Genomic DNA, 17,500 nt, shown 5'->3' with positions numbered 1-17,500 from the left:
TTCAACTTTCACTGGCCCCCTGTCCGCTCACGCATCGGCTTTAAAGTCTTAACCCACACCTACCAAGCCATCCATGCCACTGGCCCATCTGACCCCTCCGAGCCATCCATGCCACTGGTCCATCTTACCCCTCCGACCTCATCACCCTATTGTTGTTTTAAAGTTGCCTGTATACAATTTATAATAGGCCTACCATGTATGATTTTCGTATTCTTTATTTTTCATTCTGAATGAGTTATTCAAGCGAAAAGCCACAGCTGCTGATCCTACATGTCATAGCCTACTGGCCCACTCTGATAAACGGTCTCTGTGTCTCTCTCATTTCATTTCAAACCTTTATTTATCCTCGTGAAGCACTGAGGTTTCCCTCATTTACAGTGATGACGAGTTCACACAGAGACATAAATCTCTCAAACAAAAGGGATGAACATCTGCGCTGCCTTCCTGCTCTCTCTACCGCCAGGCGTTTCCATTTCCTTTAAGATATTTAGGATTATAAATTATGTCTGAAAAATCCAGTTGGATTTCATTTGGAAATCCTAAAGGCCATATGTTCATTGAACAATATTGTGTGGCTATAGCAATTTTGAGTGATATTATGAGAGAGTGGTTGTAGCTTTAAATTCATCCTTGTTTTCTATCTATCTTTATCAGCCCTATGGAAGGTGTGTCATATTTTGTGGCAGGATATGGTTTTGTGATTCTGACACCTGCTTGAACTGTTTGCGCTATTGCCTGGTGGTAGCCTACTTTGTCACTCACTCCTCCACCCTAAAACTGATTTTTGGGGCATTCACTTTAAAAGAATACCCAGCAACAGAGACCATGTCGTTTTAAATCAAATACCGAGCAATCTGTGACTAAAATAAATGATGAGAGTCTAACAGCTCGACAAGATACCGCCGCTGTGACCGTTGACCTCACCGCACCCATACCGCACCCATACCGCACCCATACCGCACCCACATCACATCCAGCCTCCACCACATCTGGGCCAGACTCACGCATGCGCGGCGCGCTCCTCTCCAAGTAAACTTTGGTGGAAGTGTGTGTGTGCTTTGCTTCTGGCGTGGGGGACTATTTCATGACCTCACCTTCTTCTGAGAACTGCTGTCGGCTAGTTCAGGGGGTGTATTAGTGAATCGGGAGCATGAAGAAACGCTCGTTGACGTCAGCTGTGTGATTTCCTGTCTCACAAAGAGGAACTTTTGTTGTGTTCAAACTTTGACATGCTTTCCACCAGTAGTGCGCGGTGTCTCTCTACCAGCAGATACCATCTCACACACTAGGCGAATGTTTTGGTTTGTTTTGTTTTTCTTTTACAAATCGGACTGTTATAACATCCGCGAAAGGTTTACTTCGTTGTATTGACACAATATGTTAGAGAAGTTGTCCATCTCGACAATGTTTCCCCTGAAGAGCCAGTGGACCTGTGGAGTCGCTGTGGTCCTCCTGACCGCTCTGCTCGCATCGTCCGGCCGGGCAGAGGAAGCCTCCTGTCACGGAGCGTATGACCTGTACTTTGTTCTGGACAGGTACGTCTCCCAAAATAGGCTACATAGTTTCTTACTGGTCGATTCTTGAATGGATACAGTCACACTGATGCTAACGGGACTCTTTTATTGTTAAAGAAGTATAATGTGGCCTTAGGCAAGGCAAGGCAAGTTTATTTATATAGCACATTTCAGCCATAAGGCAATTCAAGGTGCTTTACATGAGACATTAAAAGCATTAAAACAAAAAGCAAGACATTATAGACATTTAAAACAAAAGGCAGGACAAATTAAAAGCATTAAAACAAAAAGCATGTCATTATAGACAGCCCTTAGTCCGGGCTAGTCTGGCTGGTACATCAGGCCTATAACTCAGTTCATTAGACTTGTATTTGAGAACATCACAGAGCAGAAACATTTCACTATGACTGAACACTGTTGCATCAAATAGAGATCTGGATCTGAATCATCACTGAGATGGTGACGAGGTTGTTAAGTTCAGCTCAGGGCAGAGATGGATAATGTCTGTACGCCTCTGAATTCATGTATGCCATATTAAATAGCCTTCATTTTAATTTTTTAACCTTTATTAATCTGCTGTAGCCTATGCACAGACCTCCACGTTAGTGATTCTGAAGATCACCTGACAAACAAACAAAGCATAATATAATCTAACATCCTATGACATTGATTAGCCTACCTTCCCCTGATGGAGATTGATTACTTCCCCCTAATGGATATTTATTTCAAGTTCTCCAGAAACCTTCGGCTGCATTTAGATTGTGTTGCATGCAATGTTTTAACAGGAAGCCAGCAAAAGTTCTAAAGCATTTCTCTCCCCCAACTTGGAAAGATGCACATTTTCTGAGGCTGTCGAGTTTCTGCACTTCCTGCCCCAGATTCAAGCCTCCTCCCCTACGTGAATTGTAAAATGACAGGATGATGACAGCGATACTGTTGGCACAACGACAAGTAGGTCTTTGTACAGTGGTAAACCACGTGGCCCTATCCAGGCTATTCGGCTTTGCCAACGGCCAATCAAACCATCCGTTGTTACAGGCCCCTCATTTGAAAGTTGACTCATAATGATTGTTTTATCACCTTCGACCTGGATGTTTCTGATATAATATTGACCACATGCAGAGGGGCCACAAGTATTGATACCTTATTGATAAGTATTTGATATGTATCAATACTCAGTACTCCATCAAGTCGAATAGCCAAAACCCACTATAATAACCACAACCCAGATAATAACCAACTATGCCTGTTCAGGCAGACTAATTACAATATTGTGGAAGTACAGAGGACCTTGTTCCAACCTTGCGAGGCCCAGTCTCCTCCAGTCCTGGTCGGAGACATCGACCTTGTCTGTGGCCGTGGGGGAGGGGAGGAGCCGTGTGAAAGATGGGACTCCTAATGGTCTTAACTCTCCTGTTTTATGTCCTCTGCACATACATTGAATTGTAATTATTGGTTTAATTACCTCTCTGTCGTTTCATCAAGGGCAAACTTTACACACAGTGTTCATATTGGTCACTTTGACTTATAGAGAGGTGAGGCCGGCCAAGCGATCTGACTCTCCCAACATCCTTTGTCCTTCCCTGATAGTAATAGTGAAATGCGTAGTCGGTATTTTGATCATTAAAGTTGTTTATTTGTTTATTTTGAAGTGAATCTGACTTAGATTTGTGTACGTTGATTTTTGATCTGACAAGAATGGGTTATATGTCTGCATGTGGTCAGGCTAAGTACCATAACACAGCCCCCCGAGCACAGGTCACTCTTTTGACAGGCAGAGGTCATATTGTGTGTCTAGTTCAGGAGTTCTGTGACTCATACTGAGGCTCAAAGCAAGTGTGCTTGTCTTTCATCACAGTGCAGAGCGTTGGTCTGAATGACCTGCTGACTTCCACAATGCTCAATTAACAGCATGCTTAAAGGCACGCTCAATGAGATCACTTTTTTATAGTTCAATATTCACTTTTACTTGCTATTAGTTTATGAATTGGCCTTAGCAAGACCCCAAAAATCGTTTTCATGACATGAGAGTGCATGAGACCCTGTGAGTTTATTATTTTAGAGTTTCGGTGTACTGGCTAGTACACTGGCGGGAAATCTTGTGGTGGAAGCGGAAGTGACGCGTTTTGCGTGTCACAATATCAGGAAGTAGGGCTGGGTATCGATTCGAATTTCAAGAATCGATTTGATTCCGATTCACAAGGTTCAGAATCAATTTTTTGTTTTTAGCTGTAACCTTAATTACATGACTGCCAAGTTATGCAACACATCAACAGGCCTAAACGGCTGGGTATCGATACTGTTTTCCAAAAATGAATGAATGAATGAATCATTGAATGAATGAATGAACTATTCATTCCTTCATTTATTCATTCATTCATTCATTAAATAAAAGATCGATTTTGGGATTCATGAATCGATTCTGAATCATTTGATTAAGAATCGATTCAGAATCGATTAATCGTTTTTTTTTAACCCAGCCCTCTCAGGAAGACAACAAATACTTTTCCCCGCAAATTTATCTACCTGCACATAAAAGAAAGAAGACCGGTATTTACCTGCATTGAAGCCATCCTTCCAGAAAGTCCATTGAAGTAGCTACAATCTTCCAATCCAGTCTGCTCCACGCACGTTTGTTATCATATTTTTTCCCATCATTACAGCGAGTGAGTGGGGAATTGTGGGAAGTGTGGTTCTTAAAACACAGTGCTGATTTTATCATGACCAAAGTAGCTTTAAGAGTTAACCATACGCTGTGATAGATTGGAGACAGGCTGTACATGTGAGCTTAGTCACAGACCCTAGTCAGCATCATGACTTGTCTCTCTGTTTCAGGTCTGGAAGCGTGTTCAATGATTGGGGGGAGATTTATGCCTTTGTGAAGAATCTCACCGAACGATTTGTGAGGTGAGTATGTTGCTATTAATATCACTTACAAAAAAATATGTGGTCCTACAACGTTGCTTAACGTACTGGGCCCCTGTACAGTATCTTTGGGCCCCTGTACAGTATCTTTGGGCCCCTGTACAGTATCTTTGGGGGAGAGTGATCAATGCATCTACTCTACAAGCCAATAGATATTCCATCCCCATTTTACAAAGTATTGTAGCGAACGCCGATGTGTCCACCCGATGCTAGATGCCTCAGATCAAGAAAAAAACAACCAAATTCTGAGTGAATTTTGAGCAACACTTGACTCAATGGTCGGTGCCAGTACAGACGGTTAGCGACCCAGCCAGGATGAAGCGGTTTGTTGAAGAAAATAGCAAAGGCACCAGGAGGGAGTGGGTGGCAGAGAAGGATCAGTCTTCTGTGCTGTGAGAACGGCCATTTGTACCGGCGGGGGAGGTGGGTCCAGAGCCACACACCCCCCCCCCCCCTCTCTCCGTAGAGTGTCTGGGAGGCAGAGCGTCGACAGTACGGCAGGGGAACACAAGAAGGCGATGACAATCTGCTACCACACGGCCGTTGTGTTTACCACCAGCGCTTCTGCTCCTCCATGTGGAGCTCCATGCTGGACGAGACTTCCCTGGCGTCGCCGGCTCGTTGTGGTGGATTAAAAGCAAATCTTAATTTCTCCCAACCAAGAATTTAACCAATATTGCATTAAGTGATGTGCAAGTCATAACCCAAGATGTCAAGAAACATCCAGTAACTTTACTGTGCAGTATATTGTATAACGGAAACCATGTGTACAACATGTTCAACAGATTCTATTCACTTAACTCTCATTCCATTTTAACAGAATAGTTTCTCGTCCAAGTTCTCTTTTATGAATTAATGCCCTCGAAAGAAGTTGTAAGTCAGACTCTGAAAAGTGGATTCTGTAGAAAAGACGTGATCCACACGGATGTTCTCGCACGCCAAGTCCGACCGTGTGGCGAAGAGACTTCTCTGTCACTGCGGGGGCGGACGGTGACGAGGCCATGTTTCATGTGGGTGATAAACAGCAGCACCTCTCCTTATGCTGCGGGGGCCGCGCTTCACCGAGGGCCACGCTAGGAAACTTCTCTCTTATTAGTCGGATAAATCATTTGCTTGATTTTTTAAGTTGAATAAGTTCGTAGAAGGGCCATGTTCTCAACTAATCAATTAGCAAGTGGAGTTGCTGTGTGAATCGTTCTGAGCTGAATATCAAAGTGCAGAAATGTGCTAAAATATAAGTGAAGATTATTTTTGCAGAGATAAAAGGTTATTTACTTTTTTGGTAATTTCTCTACCAATATTCTTGCAAGAACATTTCACACAGTTCATAAAGGCGGCTTCAGTTTGCTAGACATTTTTAACTTCTGTATCTGAATGCTTGTTCCCACATACAGATATGTTTGCGAAATACTGCCAGCATTCGAGAGTTCGTAATGTCCGGTGACAAAAACCTAATGTCCACATTCTGTCAGTCTGGGAACTAACACATTTGAGTGTCCCCTTGCTTATTCACACGCTCCAAAAGTGACAGCTACAAAAATATATTGTGCAGTGCAACAGGGTGTGTGTGTGTGTGTGTTTTGTGTGTGTGTGTCTGCTTGCGCGTGAATCATCCCCATGACAATCTGTTTCCTGCCTACAGTATGTACTGTATGACTTATTCACGACCCCTCTTCTAAAAAAAAAAAAAAAAAAAAAAAGCAAACATTTTCTTCCCCTGAGTCTCATTCTATTACAAGGTGTCATTAATACAATTTTGTGAATATCTGTTTATGGTTGTTGTTTTGTTTTTTTACGGTTATATAAGAATCATTGATCAGATCACACATTTTTATAGAGCCAATTTAAATCATCCAGAGCACATGGTGTGTTGGCCCCTCTTCTGTGGGTAGCGTTAGTGTATAGGCTCTTTGCACAAGCTCCACTACTTCCTGAAATTCTACAGGCATCCTTATTTCCTGTCCTATACTATTGGATGGAAGTGATTAATCAGATGTGCGGCACACCTGATCACACCTGATTAATCACTTCCATCAATAGTATAGGACAGGAAATATACCTGTAGAATTTCAGGAAGTAGTGGAGCTTGTGCAAAGAGCCTATTGTTTGTGCCAGAGGATCTGAGGGCCCCACAGACTGTACTTTTAAAAGTAAACTGAAGACGTATCTTTTTATCCTTGCATTCCCGTAAACCCTGTCCCCTTCATATTGTATTCATTATTCTTTTCTATATTGTAGTATTGTTGTATTATTGTGTTCATTTTTATGTTGTACCTTGTTTGTTTATTTATTTTTTCTCTATTGTCAAAGCACTTTGAATTGCTTTTGTGTACGAAAGGTGCTATATAAATAAAAGTTGATTTGAAAGTTGATTGTCTTGTTGTCTGTGTGAGCTACTTTAGGCACACATGCATTTCCTCTCCCTGCTTCTAACTCAATGTTTCTGTTTCCTGTTTCCTGTTTCCTAGCCCCAGTATGAGAGTGTCCTTCATCGTGTTCTCGGCCCAGGCGGAGGTCCTGTTACCTCTCACCGGGGACAGGTAGGCTACCCACAAAGCCTCGGATTGAGCTTCGCTAAATAGCTAAAATGCTAAAATGCTATAATGCTATAGCAGAGTTCTCACAAACCCCCTGAAACATGTCAGTGAATGTCTCTTCATTTCTCCCTGTTTTTCAAGCGGTAAAATAGCGGAGGGGCTCGAGAGGCTCCGGGCCGTGCGTCCGGCAGGTGACACCTTCATGCACGAGGGGATTAGAAAGGTACGGCGCTCCGCCCCCTCCAGCTCCCACTGGTTTCGATTAGAAGAATTGATTTGTCTCCCAAGGGAGACATTTGTCTCGGGCATACAAGGGTCGTGGCGTAACAGCGACATATACACATAAATAGAACAAAACATTCACAATACATTCACAGCAACACATGTACAGTGCCTAACCCCCCCCCTCGTACAGTATCACACAGAACTCACTATGTATATTGTATACACATACAAAATAAAGTGTCTCATAGATCTATCCTTAATTTAGCTTAATTGAAAGAGGTACAAAGGAGAATGTACTGATTCACACTCCATCCTGGTCAAACCTGGAACACCATGTAGCACCTTCACTGTAGCCTCTGAAGACTTTTCTTTTATTAAATCAAATAATTATTCATTCATACACTGCACTGTAACTTTTATTCCTGTGTTTTATTTTCCCTGCATTTTCTTTTAAATGTTTTTTTTTTTGGCATTTCGTTTTATATGACCTTTTATGAGTTGCACTTTGCGCAACACAATGCGCTTTACAGAGAACAAGGGAGGTGGGCATACGACCCACTCTCTACATATTCCAGAGGGTGTAATAGATGATGTAATAGATGATGTAATAGATGATGTAATAGATGATGTAATAGATGATGTAATAGATGATGTTATAGATGATGTAATAGATGATGTAATAGATGATGTTATAGATGATGTAATAGATGATGTAATAGATGATGTAATAGATGATGACATAGATGATGTAATAGATGATGTATATGCTTGGCTAATGACTCTATTCCCGTCCGTCTCTTATGTATGAACCGATTCTGATTCTGAACAAAGGCAACGGAGCAAATCAAAGCCCAAACCACCAAGTCGTCCAGCATCCTCCTGGCGCTGACCGATGGGAAGCTGGAGATCTACATTCACAAACTCACCGTAGACGAGGTGAGCTTCCAATCCCAGAATCCTCCTACGGTTTGATTGATGAGCTGAAATGCTAAATGTGTAGCGGAGGAAGAGAACGGTACCTCGTGGTTTCTCTAGTAACCGTTTCTCTGTGTACCTCGTGGTTTCTCTAGTAACCGTTTCTCTGTGTACCTCGTGGTTTCTCTAGTAACCGTTTCTCTGTGTACCTCGTGGTTTCTCTAGTAACCGTTTCTCTGTGTTTTGCAGGCTGATAAAGCACGTCACTACGGCGCCAGAGTTTACTGTGTTGGTGTGAAAGACTTTGACGAGGCGCAGGTAAGAACCCACAGAGGTGCGCAGGGCTATAGGTGATCTATAGGTGATCTATAGGTGATCTATAGGTGATATCGGCTGTATGTCGCGTGTGATTGAGCGGAGAGTTGACCAATTATCCAGTAACACTACTGTCTGCCTTCTCTTCATGTCCAGGTCATGTACCAAATGAAAAATGACATACTCCCGCACACACTTTTTCTCAGTTTTTAATCTGCCTTTTTATTTTTATTTTATTTATTTATTTATTTATTTTTTAGTAAATCCCCTTAAAAGTTTCAAATGATAAATGACATACTCCCGCACACACTTTCTCTCTGCTTTTAACCTGCATGTACACCTTCAGAACATGGAAGGTCACCATGTCCAGTTGGATTTAAAGGGAACAGCAGTTAGAAAACAGATAAGTCACTGCTGATGTGTTTGTGTGGGCTTTTCTTATCCACAGCTCGCCAAAGTCGCTGACACCAAAGATCAAGTGTTCCCTGTCAAAGGCGGCTTCCATGCACTCAAAGGCATTGTGAACTCAGTAAGTTTGTCAAAGACGCACTCTCATTCATCCATTTAAGTGCACCTTAATATTTTCAGTTGACCAACTGTAAGTAAAACTTTCATTAGAAAAAGACCAGATGACCACTGCTTAACTTCTGCATCATGAGTCTGCTACGAACTACCGTAGCAACGAGGGAAAGTGTCGTCTGCCAAGTTCAATTCAGTCTGCTTCAGTCTCAGGGTTTGTGGGTGGGGTAGGAAAAGGTAAATGGACTGCACTTATATAGCGCTTTACCACCTTAGCGGCACTCAAAGCGCTTTACAATGGCCTCTCATTCACCCATTCACACACACATTCACACACCAATGGCGGCAGCTGCCATGCAAGGTGCTAACCTGCTCATTGGGAGCAATTTAGGGTTAGGTGTCTTGCTCAAGGACACTTCGACATGTGGACAGTCGAAGCTGGGATTCGAACCGCTGACCCTTCGATCACTGAACGACCCGCTCTACCAACTGAGCTACAGCCGCCCCAGTAGCTGGGCGACAGCCTCCGAAGCCTATAAATACTGAAGCCATGGGAGCCCAGGAAGACGACCAGCTCACCAAGACCAGACCACTGGTCAGTAATTAGACAGAGAAATAGAGAAGAAGAGCAGATCCTCCAGCCCCCCCCTCACCCCCCCCCCCCCACACACACACGCCTTTAACGATTCCATATCAAACTATCAGATTTAATAAACCCACTGTAAATGTTCCCTCAACTTCAGATTGAAGTTTTTCCCAACGTCAAATGAAAGGTCCAAGCGTGGTATATAGCGGTTAATATGGTCCTTTTTACCGATTGTGTACGGGGATTTGCATACTTTGTCCTTTGTTGATTTATTGGATGATAGAAGATAGTGCAGCGGTGTGACAGTGGGCTCACATAGGCCTCTTTATATGATAATGTACACGCGGGGTTTTTAATAGAACCCAGGAATGTAATAGTCTTGCATAATTTTCCCATAAAGGCTGACATGGGTTCTTTCTCCCGCGCTCCGTAACGCCGACGCTCCGCCCCCCCCCCTCCCCCTCGCTGGCGCCGGGCCCAGATCAAACGCCGGACGTTTCTCAGGTGTTGGACCTAATCTGTTTTCCGACTTCGCCGCGGTGATAACGGCCCGACCGGATGTGTTTATTGACGGGCGGACGACGGCGACTCGTCACATTTCTTCTTCTTCTTCTTGTTTTTTGTGTGTGTGTGCAGATATTAAAGCAATCGTGCACGGAGATCCTGACCGTGGAGCCCTCCAGCGTGTGCGTGAACGGTGAGTGTGTGTGTGTTTGTGTGTGTGTGTGTGTTTAGGTTTGTGTTGCGTTATCAGTAGTCCCACCCATCCAGTGTATTTATGTCAGCGTTAAGCGGCCCTCACTATCTCCTCCATCATGTTTGTTTACACGGCGCAGAGTCCTTCGACATCGTCCTCCGAGGAAACGGCTTCACCCTGGGACGGTCCAACGAAGGGGTCGTCTGCACCTTCATAGTCAACCAGCAGACCATCAGTAAGTCCTTTACCTTCCTGCCCAGCTGCAGTGTTCTGACCCCGGAACAGGAGAGTTTCCTGGCTAGATTTTCCTGTTCGTGGTCGACTTTTTCCTGGTCGGGGCAGGTCTTGAAAAGCTCTAGAGCCTTGGCAATGGGCATCTCAGATATCACCCTCTACATTGTTTTTATATAAAGATATAATTCAGCCAAATGTCTGTATTAAATCCTATCAACTGTATGTACTTGTATGACTTATTCCGGGCTCAGATTACAGGATTTTTGGGCCGATTTATCCCCGATTCACCCCTCCCGACAATCGGAGGAGAAATCTGGTCTGGAACGTTGGTCGGGGCCGATGATCGGTCCAGATGATCTTGTAATGTGAGGGGTTTACAAAGCCAATCTTACCTCCCGATCGGCTCGCAGACCCATCGGGGCGGCCCCGATAATATCAAACATGTTTGATATTTAAGATTATTACGTCCCGACTTTACAAGTGAGACGGCGAGACCAGTGGTTCGTTGCTCCCTCGGGCACGATAAGATCCTGTAGTGTGTGATGAGCCGTTATTTTCAAATCTTGCTGTGTGTGCTTGTTTGAGATGCGCAAGAAGAATATCTGTTAAGATTCTCCTTATGTACGTGATGTAACCCGATTTCGAAATTGGTTAGGATTTTAAATATCCTGTAGTGTGAGCCCGGCATTAGTAGTGATCAAAAAAACAAGGCAATGACACAATCTGGCAGAGGAAGTGATGAAACCACTGTACTCCCAACCCTGGCGGTATGCCATGCAATATCACACTGGTTTTACCCCCTATCTTCTCTCTGCCATCTCAACTCTGCAGATGTAAACAAGATGCCAGGATGTGATCACAGCAGGACTGTGGGTCACTCGCCATCTTATTTTGATTCCCTAGTCTGTTCCGTCGAGAAATAGAATCTTTTCAGGAAGGAAGCTGGATGTGGCTCGTCTTTTCAAGCGTTCATTCAGCTGTAGGAAGCCATTTGGTTGAAGCCGACGGCTGCCAATCTTCACTCTGAAGTTAGCTCCTTCGACTAAAATAGTTGACCGTTTTTTTGGCGTGTGTGTGTTTTTTTTTTAAAGGGAATCAGGAAAGTGGCCATTAGCAGATGTCTTCCTGCTGGTCATTTTTAGCCGCGTCCTTTATGAAGTCTCCCACTTGGGGACCATTCCCACATGGCCTTTTTTATTGTGTGCATGTGTTCTCCAAAGACCTTTTTTAACAGGAGGCCACCGTATAATTATGGACATTATGATCACAAGCATGAAACATACGCCACGTATGGGGAGCAGATGCTTCCGTTGTCCCCGGCGTCAGACTAACAAAGAAAAAGTCTTGGATCCACGCGACCTCAGAGAGCGGATGAGGATTCCGTCTGGACCTGCGGTCGCCTGGTACTGTCATGTGTGAGGCATACTGCGCACGCACAAACACGTGTGTAGTTATGTACACACACACACACACACACACACACGTTGGAATCCCGCGCGCTAGGACTCTGCCACGCCCCCCTATCCACCCTATGATAAACGGTGGCCTGTTCTGCATCTGGAAACATGTTAATTCAAATCAAATCAAAATGTATTTATAAAACACGTTTAAAACGACAGCAGTCGACCAAAGTGCTCTACAAAGGTGGTTCCTGGGTAAAAACATTTCTCAACAAAACAAGGAAATTACAGCAAAACAATACAGACATTGAACATGAACAAGGCTTGAGCACAGACTGGTTAAACGCCAGGGAGAAAAGGAGGTTTTTAGGGAGGATTTTAAAAACTGGTCTCTAATTCCATCTCCTCCTCCAGGCCAGCGGGGGGCAGCGTGGGCAGAGAGCTCACTCTTGTTGCGTCTTGTTCTTTTGCAGGTAGCAAGCCGAGCGCCGTGCGCAACGACTACCTGCTGTGCCCCGCCCCGGTGCTCTACGACGTCGGCCAGTAAGTACTCGCGGAAGAACCGCATACTTACATACTAGATAGTACGCCAGAAAAGGATGCATAGTATGCCAAATGCAGTATGGCAAAAATACCAGGATGTCCTGCTACATCCGGTGGTATTTTGCAGTATTCACGCCAGTAGACTTTCCTGGCTATTCTGGACTGTGACAGGTGTGGGCAAATTTCAAGGCGCAATGTTTTGACAAAGTGGTTTGACCCAATTGGATGCATACTGCGTGCAAAGTACGTACTTTCTAGGGGCAGCTGTATTACGTACCTGTAGTAAAAAGTAGAAGTATGCGATTCAGAATGCAGCCAGGGTCATGGTAAGTTCCCACACAGGAAGTGGTGATGTGGTACACGTTCCCACACAGGAAGTGGTGATGTGGTACACGTTCCCACTCAGGAAGTGGTGATGCGGTACACGCGCCGTTGTGATGCTGTTGGTCTTGGGTTGTAGTTGGCGTTCACTCACTTATACTCACCAATAAGACATGCATGCGTGTAGCATGTCCTTTTAACATGCGTATACATGCCTAATGCATATTTCATGCCATTATGAATTATTGATGTGCAGGACGATGCATATTTATATTTGGCCGATCATCCAGTTTTCTAAGTGTTGCGTTGGATCATGTGGGTCAACTGAGGTGGTTTAAAAGTTCTGAAAAGGACGCAGTACTGTAGCTGGTTATTACAGTACATTGGTACCGAGCAGTCCAAATGGAGGCCATGTTTAGTGTACTGGACATGTACAGTATGCATGTGTCAAAGTCATTGCTGCTCCTTGGTATTTTTCCATTGGGAGGGCTGCTCCTCCAACATCAGTGATTTTAATCCCAAAGCACAACAGATTGATCGCTAAAACCTCCTCTCCGACGACAGTCCAATCTGAAAGAGTCGGATTACGCTCGGGAGAAGGTCCTGGAGGTCCGACAGGTAGCCAGCCGCTCACTGGGATTAAGGTAGACGACGAGGTTTAGAGCGAGTTGATCTAATCCCAATCCTGCATCAACACTACCTCAGATAATCCCTTCATCTTTAATCCAAACCGCTGGCGATAACATGTTTTGCACCTCTGTACTTCGCTATTCAAGTTGAAAATAGATTGACAGCGTCACAGGCCGACTTCAAACGTGTGATTGGAGAATGCGCATAAAACACCATCTGGATACAGTTCATCCCCAGTCTCTTCTCTGCTGGCACCTGAAACCATATATAAAACCATATATAATATATATAGATCCATATATAACCAAAACCACCGAGCCCCCAGTAACCACGACCAGAGGCCTTGGACAAGAACGTGAACTGATACGCGGCCTCCATTTTGAAAAGCCTGGCTTAATGACGTCCTGGCTCTCGACGGCCATCTTGACCCGTTGAGTAGTTCTGCGGTACAGAGGAGCGGCGAGTCAAGGCATCTGGCGAAGGGGGGAGGGGCTTCAGACGGGATGTGTGACAGATGCGCCCGTTCCCTTTTCCACGCTTCCCCCCCCCCCCCCGTTTAAATAATTCACCACGCGCCGACAATCCCCGCGCCCCCCGGACCACCTGCACATCACGCCGGGGCCCGGAAAGTTCCGTCTCCGTCCATCTGTCGGCTTTCGCTCCGCCACCGACGCCGGGGGAGGGAGCGGGGGCAGGGGGGGGGGTGGGTGCGCTCCGTTTCCTGGCGCCAGCGTGGGCGAACAGCAACCGACCCAGTGGGAGGGGGAAGTGTTCTGGAAGCATCGTAGGGGAAGGTCTGGTCCGGTCTGGTCCAGGAAGGTCCGGTCTGGTCCGGTCCAGGAAGGTCTGGTCTGGTCCGGTCCAGGAAGGTCCGGTCTTGTCTGGTCCAGGAAGGTCCGGTCTGGTCCAGGAAGGTCCAGTCTGGTCCGGTCCAGGAAGGTCCGGTCTGGTCCAGGAAGGTCCAGTCTGGTCCGGTCCAGGAAGGTCTGGTCTGGTCCAGGAAGGTCCAGTCTGGTCTGGTCCAGGAAGGTCTGGTCTGGTCCAGGAAGGTCCAGTCTGGTCCGGTCCAGGAAGGTCTGGTCTCGATGTTCTGTGTCTTCAGACGGGAGAAGCGTTTGTGAGCACATCCCAGACATCGCTACGGAAACGCTGAGACCACGGGAGCCCGGGCCTCAGCAGGACGGTCGGCGCCCGCCTGGGTCTGGGGGGTCTGGGTCTGGGTCTGAGGGGTCTGGGGGGCCTGGTTCTGGGAGGTCTGGATCTGGGAGGTCTGGGTCTGGGTCTGGGGGGTCTGGTTCTGGGTCTGGGGGGTCTGGTTCTGGGTCTGGGGGGTCTGGTTCTGGGGGGACCTGGTCTGGTTCTGGGGGGTCTGGTTCTGGGTCTGGAGGGTCTGGTTCTGGGGGGACCTGGTCTGGTTCTGGGGGGTCTGGGTCTGGGTCTGGGGGGTCTGGTTCTGGGGGGGGCGGGTGGTGCAGGAATGCCCCCGCCCATCGTCCCAGTGATGCGGCTCCTGGAACGCGGGCATCATCTGCATGTAGCGACAGCTGCGTCGTCAGGCTCTGTTGCCCCCCCCCCCCCCACCCCTCCATCTTACCCCCCCATTAGGGAACCCCCCCGCCCCCAGAGTGGTGCCGATGGCGAGGTTAAGTGGCTGTGCTCTGGCGCCGGCATGTCCTCACCTGGTGTTTTCACAACCGCGGACGGAGGCCTAATGATGGCCGAGGGGCCGGGCCGACGCCCAGGTACCGCCAGGGCTCATCAATAATCAAGCGGCCAATCCCGTAGCTCCGCCGCCTTCGCCGTGGCGCCATCTGCTCCGGCGAGAGAGAGAGAGGAGCGCTCTCGGACCTGGCGGGTCGTCCTGGGTTGGTCCGTATGGATGTTCGTCTCTTTGAGCCAACGTGTAAACGGCCCAGTTTAAGTTCTTTAACCCGTCGTCCTGACGCTCGAAAACAGGATGTGCAAGAGACTATCTATCTATCTATCTTTCTATCTATCTATCTATCTATATATATATATATCTATCTACAGTATCTATCTATCTATCTATCTATCTATCTATCTATCTATCTATCTATCTATCTATCTATCTATCTATCTATCTATCTATCTATCTATCTATCTCTCTATCTACTGTGGCTATCTTGGCTCTTTTTTCGCTTCTTTGCTGCCACGTTCGCCGTCATGTTAGATTTGGGCTGTATCCATTTCTGTGAATTGGAGGCCGCTGACCATGTATAGGCATTCATGGGCGTTAAGAGGGTGGGACAAAACGCGCGCTCAGGTGCGCCAAGTTTAGCGTTGATTGAGATTTATAATGGGGACCGGCGTGGGACATGCGTGCGCACTTCCTTAATCAGAAAATCGTTGTGCGTACCTTTTGGAACTTAAGGATGTCCGCAACCCTTAGTACGCGAATCCCGAGCGAGGTTTTATAAATCAGGCCCGCGGTGTTGGTCACATGACCGCTCTCTCGGAGAAAAGTTTCCCACTTCCCGTCCCGTCCTCTGCCACGCACACGTCTGCCGAGGAACGATGTCTGGACTCCGACCGACGGTCCTCACATATGCTCGGCCCTGAATTATTCACTCCGCTCACTTTTCACGTCTTTAGGCGAAAGTTTGAAAGCCATTAGTGACACCGATGTCAGCCTCTCCAGCTGTATCGCATCACCACCGCTTAACGTCACAACGGAGCTTTTTAGACTGTGTGTGTGTGTGTGTGTGTGTGTGTGTGTGTGTGTGTGTGTGTGTGTGTGTGTGTGTGTGTTGGAAGGGAGAGAAAGTTTCCATGTCGGGCTTCCATATCTCCCGTGACAGAAGGAGCAGAGCTAGAAGGTTCCCTGGGACAGGAACGTCACTCTTTTCAGGAGTTCTGAGTGATCCTCGGCCCCTCCAACCCATCCTCTCATCTCAGATTCACCCCGACGTAAATCCCTGACCGACCGAGCAGCTGGAACTCTCTCTCGCCTGTCACTTACTGTCTTTTAAAGCGTTAACGTTGCGAGGAGGGACAGAGAGCGACATGACGGATAAATAATTTGCCTGGTTTTGATTTCGGGGACACGTTGTACTCCTTAACTTCTGCTGCTGCTCTCCTCCTCGTTGGGAGAGTCCTCGTCTGGGTCTCTCACCACGGCTTCGGGAGGACATATCTGGGTCTCTCACCCCGGCTTCGGGAGGGCGTATCTGGGTCTCTCACCCCGGCTTCGGGAGGGCGTATCTGGGTCTCTCACCACGGCTTCGGGAGGGCGTATCTGGGCCTCGTCTGGGTCTCTCACCACGGCTTCGGGAGGGCGTATCTGGGCCTCGTCTGGGTCTCTCACCACGGCTTCGGGAGGGCGTATCTGGGCCTCGTCTGGGTCTCTCACCACGGCTTCGGGAGGGCGTATCTGGGCCTTGTCTGGGTCTCTCACCACGGCTTCGGGAGGACGTATCTGGGCCTTGTCTGGGTGTCTCACCCCGGCTTCGGGAGGACGTATCTGGGTCTCTCACCACGGCTTCGGGAGGGCGTATCTGGGCCTCGTCTGAGTCTCTCACCACGGCTTCGGGAGGGCGTATCTGGGCCTCGTCTGGGTCTCTCACCACGGCTTCGGGAGGGCGTATCTGGGCCTCGTCTGGGTCTCTCACCACAGCTTCGGGAGGGCGTATCTGCGCCTCGTGTGTTTATCCCAAATCCCAAATGTTTGTCCAGCGCAAATAGCTCTTTATACTAACATTCCGAAATCCATTAAAAAAAAACACTAATGCATTGTTTTATACATAGTCACACAGTCCATTTGATAAATATTGTAAGTGGAAATAAATGGAACAATTTGAAATAGCTGACCACATATAAGCTATAGATAGACGACAAGCGTTGTCGATCTCGTGCCCAAGACAAGTTTCCTTACGGTGACAATAAAGTATAATCAAGCAATCAACCAATCAATCAATCAATCAGGCAGAATCTTCTCTTGTCTAATTAGTGGACTAGTAGCAGCTGTGGGGTAGCTGTGGCGTGGACAACAGCAGCGTTGGACGTTTGTGGACCGACCGACTGACAGAGCGGGCTATAGAGCTGCCGGTCGCAGATTAAAAAGTCAAAGTGAAACATGACCTACTTCTGTAACCGTAGCATCTTTTCCCTGCTTAATTCTC

At 46.8% G+C, this 17,500-nt stretch overlaps 1 protein-coding gene across 1 annotated transcript in view; it reads left to right on the top strand.

Moving 5' to 3' along the window:
* Positions 1-1,404: 1,404 nt before the first annotated feature.
* antxr2a (ANTXR cell adhesion molecule 2a) overlaps positions 1,405-17,500 on the top strand; it is a gene marked incomplete at both ends in the record, with an annotated part of 62,891 nt that continues 46,795 nt past the window's right edge. The window contains 10 exons of the mRNA XM_084439592.1: positions 1,405-1,535; positions 4,350-4,421; positions 6,908-6,979; positions 7,118-7,199; positions 8,033-8,137; positions 8,366-8,434; positions 8,880-8,960; positions 10,173-10,233; positions 10,373-10,468; positions 12,341-12,410. Of these exons, the coding sequence (XP_084295718.1) occupies positions 1,405-1,535; positions 4,350-4,421; positions 6,908-6,979; positions 7,118-7,199; positions 8,033-8,137; positions 8,366-8,434; positions 8,880-8,960; positions 10,173-10,233; positions 10,373-10,468; positions 12,341-12,410 (839 nt within the window). The remainder of the gene's footprint in view (positions 1,536-4,349; positions 4,422-6,907; positions 6,980-7,117; positions 7,200-8,032; positions 8,138-8,365; positions 8,435-8,879; positions 8,961-10,172; positions 10,234-10,372; positions 10,469-12,340; positions 12,411-17,500) is intronic.

The sequence above is a fragment of the Borostomias antarcticus genome, assembly GCF_949987555.1.
Source record: "Borostomias antarcticus genome assembly, chromosome: 6".
Lineage (NCBI taxonomy): Eukaryota > Metazoa > Chordata > Actinopteri > Stomiiformes > Stomiidae > Borostomias > Borostomias antarcticus.
Note: the sequence above shows the minus strand (reverse complement) of the source record. Positions and strands in the feature narration are given on the sequence as shown.